Source organism: Staurois parvus, unplaced genomic scaffold (assembly GCF_062004578.1).
Source record: "Staurois parvus isolate SC_StPar_1 unplaced genomic scaffold, SC_StPar_1.0 ptg002034l, whole genome shotgun sequence".
NCBI classification, from domain to species: Eukaryota; Metazoa; Chordata; class Amphibia; order Anura; family Ranidae; genus Staurois; species Staurois parvus.
Genome location: NW_028319830.1, coordinates 50,104 through 63,039, shown reverse-complemented (window position 1 = coordinate 63,039; position 12,936 = coordinate 50,104). Strand labels below are relative to the sequence as shown.

At 44.8% G+C, this 12,936-nt stretch overlaps 1 protein-coding gene across 1 annotated transcript in view; it reads left to right on the top strand.

Moving 5' to 3' along the window:
- Positions 1-8,951, top strand: part of LOC149432951 (lactase/phlorizin hydrolase-like) — an 84,136-nt gene extending 75,185 nt beyond the window's left edge. The window contains exons 16-17 of the mRNA XM_089664775.1: positions 4,249-4,488; positions 8,594-8,951. Coding sequence (XP_089520901.1) covers positions 4,249-4,488; positions 8,594-8,835 — 482 coding nt within the window. The 3' untranslated portion in view covers positions 8,836-8,951. The remainder of the gene's footprint in view (positions 1-4,248; positions 4,489-8,593) is intronic.
- Positions 8,952-12,936: the final 3,985 nt, after the last annotated feature.

The following is a 12,936-nucleotide window of genomic DNA, read 5'->3' as shown; positions in this document are numbered from 1 at the left end:
ATTTATGTGCCATCCTGGAGGAGTTGGACTGCCTGTGCAACCTCTGTAGGGTCCAGGTATCAAAAAACTATAAAATTGGTGCAGCGCTACTAATAAAATACATACGGAGCAAATAAACCAACATAAGTGAATGAACCCCCTTTAGTGACAGCATAAATCAATCACTGGTGTCAAAATGCAATTGACACGCACTTAACAAGTGACTACGGGGTGAAAAAAAGTCCAATATGAGCACACAGGTGAGGAACTCTTCACACGTGGATGTGTCATACGTGCCACAGGAATCCCAAAACAATCTGAGTGCCCCCTCACCTCCTTGAAATGACCTCAAGGGCCAACCAGCTTTCCAAAGATAGTCAGGCAATCTCCTGTTGATCCCTTCAGTATGACCGGAATGATGGTAACTTTAACCAGACCTCTTCCACCGCTCTACCGACACCACTATCTTCCACTCAGAGACATAACCAAACAGGCTCCATAGTGCAATATATCCAATTTATTTAAATAAAAACATAAATACCCACTTACATGTAGGCAAACGATCATGCACAGTAATCGGCAGTCCTCCTGACATGCGGCTTCATGGAGTCCCAATATGGCGCGGACGCCGGAAGTGACGTCACCGCGTCCCGGAATAAACAATGAACGTACCAACGCGTTACGTCACGAATATCACGTGACTTCATCCCTGATGAAGTCACGTGATATTCGTGACGTAACGAGTTGGTACGTTCATTGTTTATTCCGGGACGCGGTGACGTCACTTCCGGCGTCCGCGCCATATTGGGACTCCATGAAGCCGCATGTCAGGAGGACTGCCGATTACTGTGCATGATCGTTTGCCTACATGTAAGTGGGTATTTATGTTTTTATTTAAATAAATTGGATATATTGCACTATGGAGCCTGTTTGGTTATGTCTCTGAGTGGAAGATAGTGGTGTCGGTAGAGCGGTGGAAGAGGTCTGGTTAAAGTTACCATCATTCCGGTCATACTGAAGGGATCAACAGGAGATTGCCTGACTATCTTTGGAAAGCTGGTTGGCCCTTGAGGTCATTTCAAGGAGGTGAGGGGGCACTCAGATTGTTTTGGGATTCCTGTGGCACGTATGACACATCCACGTGTGAAGAGTTCCTCACCTGTGTGCTCATATTGGACTTTTTTTCACCCCGTAGTCACTTGTTAAGTGCGTGTCAATTGCATTTTGACACCAGTGATTGATTTATGCTGTCACTAAAGGGGGTTCATTCACTTATGTTGGTTTATTTGCTCCGTATGTATTTTATTAGTAGCGCTGCACCAATTTTATAGTTTTTTGGTTTATGTTACACTGGTACTTAGTAGGTGCTAGCAGCTTTTTATTATTAGGGTCATCTAAGCGCAGGGGTTTTTTCATTCAGGGTCCAGGTATCGCCTCATGCAACCAGTAGTGACACTGACCCTAGCCAAATGCAAAACAGTCAGAAAAGATGAGTAGGGAAAAAAATGTCAGTGGCCTCCACCTGTAAAACCATTCCTGTTTTGGGGGTCGTCTCATTGTTGCCCATCTAGTGCACCTGTTGTTATTTCATTAACACCAAAGCAGCTGAAACTGATTAACAACCCCCTCTGCTACTTACTGACCAGATCAATATCCCAGGAGTTTAGTTGAATTGATGCTATACTCTGATTAAAAAGTGTTCCTTTCATTTTTTTTGAACAGTGTATACCTTACCATCTGAATGTCGCAGCAACATGTCTGCCCATTCTCCTCTGACATCAACAAAGCATTTTCGTCCACACAACTGCCGCTCACTGGGTATTTTTTTCTTTTTTGGACCATTCACTGTAAACCCTAGAGATGGTTGTACACAGGGGCGGACTGACAACTCATGGAGCCCCCCGGGCAATAGGGGATCATGGGGCCCCTGTGTCCTTGCCCAAACTCAAAAAAGCCTATGAAAAAGGTACCAGGGGCATCTCATGGGGCCCCCTACTGACCCGGGCCCTTGCCCGGGGGCCCCATGAGTTGTCAGTCCGCCCCTGATCCTGAGTGAACGAATATCCGGTAATCCAGCCACTCTTCAGAAGAAATATATACAATACACCAATATAGAACAAGTTCACAAATCCAAGAGAACATGGTTGGACGCAGACCCAGCAAGCAGCAATACTCACCCTATAACCCTGTAAGGTAGATGAGGCTGAAATGAAGGAGTGACCTCAAGACATTGAATCACCTACATGGGTAATACATTTGAGGTTTCCACCAAAAAAGCAGGGCAGCACTGACTACAGTATCTGACCCAGAGGTGTAGTGCCACCAAGTGGACCAAATCTGATTCAAACGTTCTCGGGTGGGGGGGACTTTCTTTATTTAATCACTTGCCCTCCAGTGGATTTACCCCCCTTCCTGACCAGGCAATTTTTTGTGATACGGTGCTGCGTTACTTTAACTGACAATTGCGCGGTCATGCAATTCTGCACCCAAATGAAATTTATGTCTTTTTTCCCACAAATACAGCTTTATTTCGGTGGTATTTGTTCGCCTCTGCATTTTGTATATTTTGCACTATAAACAAAAAACCCGACAATTTTGAAAAAGAACAAAAATATTTTTGACTTTTTACTATAAAACTTGTCCAGTAAAAAAAATTAAAAAAATCAAATGTTGCCATAAATTTAGGCCAAAATGTATTCTGCTCCATGTCTTTGCTAAAAAAAAAACCTCTCAATACATTTATGTTAATTGGTTTACGTGAAAGTTATAGCGTTTACAAATATATATTGGAATTTTAAAAAAAAATGTTTTGTACAAGTAATGGCGGTGATCAGCAACTTATAGTGGGACTGCGGAGGGCATTCTGACACTGGGGGGGAACCAGGGGTGGACTGACAACTCATGGGGCCCCCCAGGCAATAGGGGATCATGGGGCCCCTGCAGGGGCGGACTGACAACTCATGGGGCTCCCGGGCAATAAGGGATCATGGGGCCCCTGTGTCCTTGCCCACACCCAAAAAAAGCCTATGAAAAAGCCAATGAAAGTTACCAGGGGCATCTCATGGGGCCCCCTACTGACCCCGGGCCCTCGGGCAGTGCCCGAGTGCTCGAATGGTCAGTCCGCCCCTGGGCCCCTGTGTCCTTGCCCAAACTCAAAAAAGCCTTTTAAAAAGGTACAAGGGGCATCTCATGGGGCCCCCTACTGACCCCGGGCCCTTGGGCAGTGCCCGAGTTTTCAAATTGTCAGTCCGCCCCTGCGGGGAACTGACTAACTGCCACTGACATCCCCAGTGACAGTAATACAATAAAAAGCGCTGACACTGTACTAATGACACTGGGCGGGAAGGGGTTAACATCTGGGGTGATCAAAGGGATAACTGTGTGTGTTTTACTAGGGAAACATGCTGCTTTGTATTGCTCTGCTATACGGAGCAATAAAAAGCAGCAGGTTGGTGCTGACATGGGAGAGATCTGTGTTGTTTACATACAGACCTCTCCCCTGTCAGTGATCACCAGGTGCCGGCGGGGAATCACTGGCTGGGACCCTGTGATCGACAGCTGTAGCCGCCGATGTCAGCGCGGATAGGACAGCGTGCGTGTGCCCCCAAAATCATGAAATGCAAAATCATGTATATATACGTGATTTTGCACAGCCCTGCTGCCCTGTAGCAGTAGTTCTGCTATAGGGCGGTCGGAAAAAACGGTTAAGCTGGCAAATTTACCTATAAGTGTCCAGGTCAGACAAAACAAAATGTAATCCCAAACTGTAATTTATGTGCTTTGGTGCTCCCCCCTCCACCTACACCACCCCAGTCACAGGTTTTATGGTAACTATAGCTGTGTGTGCAGGGGCAGACTTACAACTCATGGGGCCCCCCGGGCAATAGGGGATCATGGGGCCCCTGTGTCCTTGCCCAAACTCAAAAAAGCCTATGAAAAAGGTACCAGCGGCATCTCATGGGGCCCCCTACTGACCCCGGGCCCTCGGGCAGTGCCTGAGTTTCCAAATGGTCAGTCTGTCCCTGTGTGTGTGTACCTTTGACTCACCTGGTTGTACATTATAGAATCAATCATTATTTCTGAATGTACTTTTTTTGCACATTAGTACACATCAGCTGTTTGCAAATCAGGCTTTATCTTTTATAGAATTGCATGTATGGCATTTTTTTCAAGTCTGCAGTAAAGGGTGTAGAAAGGGTTAAAGCTTTCCAATACCCTCAAAAATATGCGTCATTTCTTAAACATGACCTTTTTGTTATTTCTCCACAGCGGTCAAGCATGATGGGGTGGACATCCGCGGTTATACTGCATGGTGCCTTATGGATAATTTTGAGTGGGCAACAGGTTACGCAGAAAGGTTCGGTTTGTATTACACCAATTACAGCGATCCAAATCTGACGCGCATCCCAAAGGAGTCTACCAAGTATTACAGAAAACTCATCCAGTGTAATGGATTCCCAGACCCGAACAGCAATCATCCATGTCTAGAGCCGGAGCAGGAACCTACAGGTGAGCCACAGAAACTACACAGAGAAGGAACACTACCTTCAAGGTTTCCTTTCCTCCAAACCCTGATGTTCTGGTTACTGGACTGCAAGTGTTCTAGTTACATGCTCTTTGCCTTGTGAGTACACAAGAAATTTGCAACGTTCTATTACAGCATTATAAAACATTAAGCCAGTCTTTCTAAACCAGGGTGCCCAGGCACCCGGGGGTGCCTTGAGGTTTCTTCAGGGGTGCCTTGCCAAAATGTCTACAAATTGCCCAAAACTTGTATACAAGCCAGCGGGTGGAACAAGCCTGCCTTTTAGTTACACAAAGCCACAGGTTTTCATTGTGCACCATTAGGACCTTCTAGCCGCTGGTTTCCTGACAACCAATGACATCATCATTTGATAAGGAGGATGTCAGTTGCCTACATGCATCCTAGTTTGACCCTCCCCTGCCCCTCTCCATCAACGCTGAGGTCACATTAGCTCATTTTAGAATGGGGTGCCTCAGAAGACTGTCCATAATTTTAAAGGGTACCTTGGGACTGTCCATAATTTTAATGGGTACCTTGGGACTGTCCATAATTTTAATGGATGCCTTGGGACTGTCCATAATTTTAAAGGGTGCCTTGGGACTGTCCATAATTTTAAAGGGTACCTTGGGACTGTCCATAATTTTAAAGGGTGCCTTGGTACTATCCATAATTTTAATGGGTGCCTTGGGACTGTCCATCATTTTTAAGGGTGCCTTGGGACTGTCCATAATTTTAAAGGGTGCCTTGAGACTATCCATAATTTTAAAGGGTGCCTTGGGACTGTCCATAATTTTAATGGGTGCCTTGGGACTGTCCATAATTTTTAAGGGTGCCTTGGGACTGTCCATAATTTTAAAGGGTGCCTTGGGACTGTCCATAATTTTAAAGGATGCCTTGGGACTATCCATAATTTTAATGGGTGCCTTGGGACTATCCATAATTTTAATGGGTGCCTCGGGACTGTCCATAATTTTAATGGGTGCCTTAACTGAAAAAAGGTTGAGAAACACTGCATTAAGTATTGCACAAGTAGAACAAGAAAATTCCACCTGATATCACGATATTGTGGTAACAACCATAACGCCAAGTTTAGCAAGAGCCACTTAAAGAGGAGCTTCAGAAAATTCTGCAAAAGGAAAAGCCTGCGGCTACAAAAACTGTAAAAGCTCTTTTGGCTGTACTTCCCCTGCGGATCACAGGAATGCAGTTCATTCTGCACTCCTGTAACCCGTATTCAGCCGACAGCAAGCTAAAGTCTGCTGTCAGCTGACGTCGCTCAACCGGTCCAGGCTGGGGAAAGTTCCTGACTATATGGTCAGAATCCACTCAGGAGCCTGGACTGGCACCTGGCTCAGTCTCTCAGCATACCACTGAGAGCGCGAATCAGCCGCTCCTGCCCCCTCCACAGCCCAGAACTCCAGTAAACGCTGGGGGGAACAGAGCAGACACCAGCAGTAGCGACCCTAAACAGGTGTGGGGGGTGCACGCCGCACCGGGTGATACCTATCACACGGGGTGACACCAGACCCGCTCCACGAAAAGGTAAGTTGTAAAGCAAGCCGACAATCCCCGCAGGATGGATCGGATCTGCGGATTGGGGAGCATAATGGATTGGAGTTCGATCCATTATGCTCAATACGCAGATCCGATCCATCCTGTGGGTATATTCAGCATGCAACCTATACGGGGTGACACTGGACCCGCTCAAAGAAAAGGTAAGTTGTAAAGCAAGCTGATGATCCCCGCAGGATGGATGGGATCTGCGTATTGAGCATAATGGATCGGACTCCAATCCATTATGCTCCCCAATCCGCAGATCCGATCCATCCTGCGGGGATTGTCGGCTTGCTTTACAACTTATCTTTTCTTTGAGCGGGTCCAGTGTCACCCCGCGGGGATCGTCAGCATGCAACCTATACGGGGTGACACCAGACCCACTCCAGGAAAAGGTAAGTTGTAAAGCAAGCCAACAATCCCCGCAGGATGGATCGGATCTGTGGATTAAGCGTAATGGATCGGAGTCCGATCCATTATGCTCAATCCACAGGTCGGATCCATTCTGTGGGGATCATCGGAGGGGGTGTCACCAAGTGTTATCGCACTGGGTGACACCAACCCTATGGACGCCCCTGGACACTGGTGACTGACAGTCACTGTTCTCTGCTCAGAGTGACAGAGAGAACTGAGCAATTGGCGGTGTTTGATCACTCAGTTCTCACCCTTGAACGTTTTATAGCTTGAAGCTCCAAAAACTTTAAAAAAATCAATTGTTCTCTACGGTGCTTGTTCGCGTCAACAGGTGCGAACAGGCACCACAGAGAACAATAGATTTTTTTTTTACGTTTGAGCTTTTTTGGAGATTCAAGCTACAAAACGCTCAAGTGTGCATGCAGCCTTAAAACCGGCAGGGGACAGATGCAGCTTTGGATCAATGCTGCATCCAGCTAGGTATGATTTAAAAAAAAACACATACTTCACCTTTAACAAACAGAGACTCGCCTGTTCAAGGATCCAGCTCTGTCCTCACCTGGTCACAGGTCTTCGGGTCTCCAGTGCCAGCAGCATGTTAACTATGGGCAGCCAGGTGTGACTCCTTGGTGTTTCACAGCCGGCTTCCCACTGCACATGAACGAGCCACACTGCGCTTTGTGAATGGTCCCTCAGCCTTCTGGAACCTGTGACATGCCCCAGAAGGTCGAGGGCAGGCAGGGAGGGGGAGGAGAACTTCCAGGAGATCCGCCACGGTGATCTGACTGGAAGTCACAATAGGTACCTATCAAAACCTGGTACCCGCTCCCCCCCATAAAAAAAAAATGAAATCCAAATGTGGATGAGGAGGTAGGGAGGAAAAAGAAGAGTGAAGCTTTCCCCTTTGGATGAAGTTCTGCTTTGAAGAAACTTTATTGCCTCTTTAAATGGAACACTTTAAAGAAGAGAGGGGATATTTACCTCTCCCATCTGTCATGCCTTCGAACACTGCTCCCAGGGGCGGAGTGACAACTCATGGGGCCCCCGGGCAATAGAGGATCATGGGGCCCCTGTGTCCTCGCCCACACTCATACTACACCCAAAAAAGCCTATGAAAGGTACCAGGGGCATCTCATGGGGCCCCCTACTGACCCTGGGCCCTCGGGCAGTGCCTGAGTGCCCGAATGGTCAGTCCACCCCTAACTGCTCCATTGAAGTAAAAACATCTCAAGAAGCATCAGAAGCCAACACGAGGAGTGAGCATTTTTGGTTCTCTCTCCATGCTCAGTGGTTCCTTCTGCTGACTCCCTGGTCACTTCTAAATCCTGTGGTGACATAGGGGCTGACAGGGTGACCCACTGAGTGGGGGAATGTTGCTGACTGTCATACACTCTCTGGCCACTTTATTAGGTACACCTTGCTACCCAGTGTAATCTTCTGCTGCTGTAGCCCATCTGCTTCAAAGTTTGACGTGTTGTGCATTCAGAGATGTTATTCTGCATACCTTGGTTTTAACAAGTGGGTATTTGACTTACTGTTGCCTTTCTATCATCTCCAACCAGTCCGCCCATTCTCCTGTGACATCAACAAGGCATTTTTGTCCACACAACAGCCGCTCACTGAATATTTTCTCTTTTTCGGACCATTCTCTGTAAACCCTAGAGATAGTTATGTGTGAAAATCCCAGTAGATCAGCAGTTTTTGAAATACTTGGACCAGCCCATCTGGCACCAAAAACCATGCTACGTTCAAAGTCACTTAAATCCCCTTTCTTCCCCATTCAGACGCTTGATTTGAACTTCAGTAAGTCGTCTTCATCACATCTAGATGCCAAATTGCATTGAGTTGCTGCCATATGATTGGCTAACATTTTGTGTTACCAAGCAATTGAACAGGTGGACCTTATAAAGTGGTCAGTGAGTGTACGTTCCACGTTTCACACTAGGAAACATTGGGTATTTGGGCTGTAAGGGCATGGAGCACATGGAAGGTAGGTACAGACAGTCTTCGGTATGATTACAGTATAGGTTCATTTTAAGTGTAAACATAACAAGATCCATCTATCGACTTCATATTTCTTAAGATCTCTTTTGTGATCCAGTTGTTTCTTTCCTCCCATAGTCACAACACCTAGACCAGATCTGACCACGGAGACCCGTGAGACCCATGTGACCCGTGAGACCCCTATGACTCCAGAATCCATCAGGGTCAGTTTCCTGGGACTGGAAATCTCTACAGAAGATGCCATGATTGCTCTGTACGTGGAGTTTGCCCTGGTACTTACCTCCATTTTGGGCATTATTGTGTTTATAGTGATGTACAGCAAGTTGAAGAAGAAATTAAAGTTGGCTGAATTATTTTAGGATGCAGATACTGGCAATGCAGTGAATTGAAGGGTTAATTGTTTCTGTACATTGTAAGAACTACCTGAATGGAACCAATTATGGAATAAATTAAATCGTTCATTTTGTACAAACAATTCTTTCTAATGAGAATCTGTAGAGGTAAGGGAATGTCACTGTACAGCTCTGATAGGTTACACACACTGCGCTAATACGCTTTGGATAACATTATTAACAATAAAAGCATCTTTCAAAAAACACAGCCAATAAGATCATTTGTTTTTAGGTGATAAGCAGCATTGCTATTAATGTCCCCACCCCCCAGTAAATGGATTCGCTGTCTTTTCAGTGATGGCACTGGTCTCTATTTAATGGACAGCCTGCGGTGGAAGTGATACCATCCATCTCTGATGAATGTCTGCATTTGTAGTGGTGTCATCAGTCTCTAATGATTGGCTACATTCTCTGCAGTGTCAACGGTCTCTAATGATTGCATAGGCTACATTCTCTGCAGTGTCAACGGTCTCTAATGATTGCATAGGCTACATTCTCTGCAGTGTCAACGGTCTCTAGTGAGTATATAGGCTACATTCTCTGCAGTGTCAACGGTCTCTAGTGAATGCATAGGCTACATTCTCTGCAGTGTCATCGGTCTCTAGTGAATGCATAGGCTACATTCTCTGCAGTGTCATCGGTCTCTAGTGATTGCATAGGCTACATTCTCTGCAGTGTCAACGGTCTCTAGTGATTGCATAGGCTACATTCTCTGCAGTGTCAACGGTCTCTAGTGATTGCATAGGCTACATTCTCTGCAGTGTCAACGGTCTCTAGTGAGTGCATAGGCTACATTCTCTGCAGTGTCAACGGTCTCTAATGATTGCATAGGCTACATTCTCTGCAGTGTCAACGGTCTCTAATGATTGCATAGGCTACATTCTCTGCAGTGTCAACAGTCTCTAATGATTGCATAGGCTACATTCTCTGCAGTGTCATCGGTCTCTAATGTTTGCCTAGGCTACATTCTCTGCAGTGTCAATGGTCTCTAATGATTGCACAGGCTACATTCTCTGCAGTGTCAACGGTCTTTAATGATTGCACAGGCTACATTCTCTGCAGTGTCAACGGTCTTTAATGATTGCATAGGCTACATTCTCTGCAGTGTCAACGGTCTCTAATGATTATAAAAATAATATAAGTGGTGAAGCGCTCAACTTAGATAATCAAAAACTAGTGCAATATCCCCATATATAAATATCCCTAGTGGTATGATGATACAGAAATGATAACTCTTAAGCTATACAGATATGCAAAATAATAATAATGAAAAAAATAGTGCAATATCCTCATATATACATAATATATCCCTGGTGATATAGTGATAAACAACTAATATCTCTTAAACTGTGCAAAAGTGATACTAAAATACAATTAATTATACCAATTTAAATAAAATATTAATTACAATAAATTAAATAGTGATGCCACACTGTGCAAAATTATAGAAAAGTGTTCAAATAATGTCACTCCATGCTACAATAGTGCTCTTCGTGAAAATCTTGACGTGACTCCCCTCAATAGCAGAAATGCCCCCTCACCTTCCACATTCGACCCTTGCGGGTCACAGAGCTTTAAATATATATATCTCTCTGCCAGATATTAATCTCCTCCACTGCCTCCACCGACCTTGATCCTCCTCCAGGCAGTAAGTAACACTCCAATTACTCCCCTCATACAACGAATTCTGCCAGATAATATCCTCCTCCACTGCCACCACCGACCAAGATCCTCCTCCAGGCAGTAAGTAATACTCCAATACCCCTCACACAATGGACTCAGACACAGAGCGCATATGGAAAACAAAAGCAAACCTCCATAGTGCAACACTGTTTAATGAACTAGAATGATATAGTGAAACATTACACTCACATGTCCTCAAAAAACGAGAAGCAGTTTCCCATATGCTATGGGTGTATACAGGTGTCCAAAGATGGCGTCCGAACCCGGAACCACGTCACCCCTACGTCGACGCGTTGCGCCACGATCACGTGGATTCTTCAGCTTTTGTTTTCCATATGCGCTCTGTGTCTGAGTCCATTGTGTGAGGGGTATTGGAGTATTACTTACTGCCTGGAGGAGGATCTTGGTCGGTGGTGGCAGTGGAGGAGGATATTATCTGGCAGAATTCGTTGTATGAGGGGAGTAATTGGAGTGTTACTTACTGCCTGGAGGAGGATCAAGGTCGGTGGAGGCAGTGGAGGAGATTAATATCTGGCAGACAGATATATATATTTAAAGCTCTGTGACCCGCAAGGGTCGAATGTGGAAGGTGAGGGGGCATTTCTGCTATTGAGGGGAGTCACGTCAAGATTTTCACGAAGAGCACTATTGTAGCATGGAGTGACATTATTTGAACACTTTTCTATAATTTTGCACAGTGTGGCATCACTATTTAATTTATTGTAATTAATATTTTATTTAAATTGGTATAATTAATTGTATTTTAGTATCACTTTTGCACAGTTTAAGAGATATTAGTTGTTTATCACTATATCACCAGGGATATATTATGCATATATGAGGATATTGCACTAGTTTTTTCATTATTATTATTTTGCATATCTGTATAGCTTAAGAGTTATCATTTCTGTATCATCATACCACTAGGGATATTTATATATGGGGATATTGCACTAGTTTTTGATTATCTAAGTTGAGCGCTTCACCACTTATATTATTTTTGTTTTACATATCTTGCGGTATAGAGAATAGGTGATAGCAGCTAACTCACTAGGTTCTGTGGAGCGCAGGGGGATTTCTGTATATTTAGGTCTCTAATGATTGCATAGGCTACATTCTCAGTGATGTCACTGGTCTCTAGCAAGTGGATAGGCTGAATTCTCAGTGAAGTCACCTGTTTCCTGTGAATGTATAGTCTGCATTTCTAGTGAATGTAAAGGCTGCCTTCTCAGTGATGTCATCAGTGTCTAAAGAACGGACAGGATGCATTCTCAGTGATGTCATCAGTGTCTAAAGAATGGAAGGGATGCATTCTCAGTGATGTCATCAGTGTCTAAAGAAAGGACGGGATGCATTCTCAGTGATGTCATCAGTGTCTAAAGAAAGGACGGGATGCATTCTCAGTGATGTCATCAGTGTCTAAAGAATGGACAGGATGCATTCTCAGTGATGTCACTGGTCTCTAGTAAGTTGATAGGCTGAATTCTCAGTGAAGTCACCTGTTTCTAGTGAATGTATAGGCTGCCTTCTCAGTGATGTCATCACTGTCTATAGAACAGACGGGATGCATTCTCAGTGATGTCATCAGTGTCTAAAGAACGGACGGGATGCATTCTCAGTGATGTCATTAGGGTCTAAAGAACGGACGGGATGCATTCTCAGTGATGTCATCAGTGGCTAAAGAACCGACTGGATGCATGCTTAGCGATGTCACTGGTCTCTAGTAAGTTGATAGACTGAATTCTCAGTGAAGTCACCTGTTTCTAGTGAATGTAAAGGCTGCCTTCTCAGTGATGTCATCAGTGTCTAAAGAACGGACAGGATGCATTCTCAGTGATGTCATCAGTGTCTAAAAAAGGACGGGATGCATTCTCAGTGATGTCATCAGTGTCTAAAGAATGGACAGGATGCATTCTCAGTGATGTCACTGGTCTCTAGTAAGTTGATAGGCTGAATTCTCAGTGAAGTCATCTGTTTCTAGTGAATGTATAGGCTGCCTTCTCAGTGATGTCATCACTGTCTATAGAACAGACGGGATGCATTCTCAGTGATGTCATCAGTGTCTAAAGAATGGAAGGGATGCATTCTCAGTGTTGTCATCAGTGTCTAAAGAAAGGACGGGATGCATTCTCAGTGATGTCATCAGTGTCTAAAGAAAGGACGGGATGCATTCTCAGTGATGTCACTGGTCTCTAGTAAGTTGATAGGCTGAATTCTCAGTGAAGTCACCTGTTTCTAGTGAATGTAAAGGCTGCCTTCTCAGTGATGTTATCAGTGTCTAAAGAACGGACGGGATGCATTCTCAGTGATGTCATTAGGGTTTAAAGAATGGACGAGATACATTCTCAGTGATGTCATCAGTGTCTAAAGAATGGAAGGTATGCA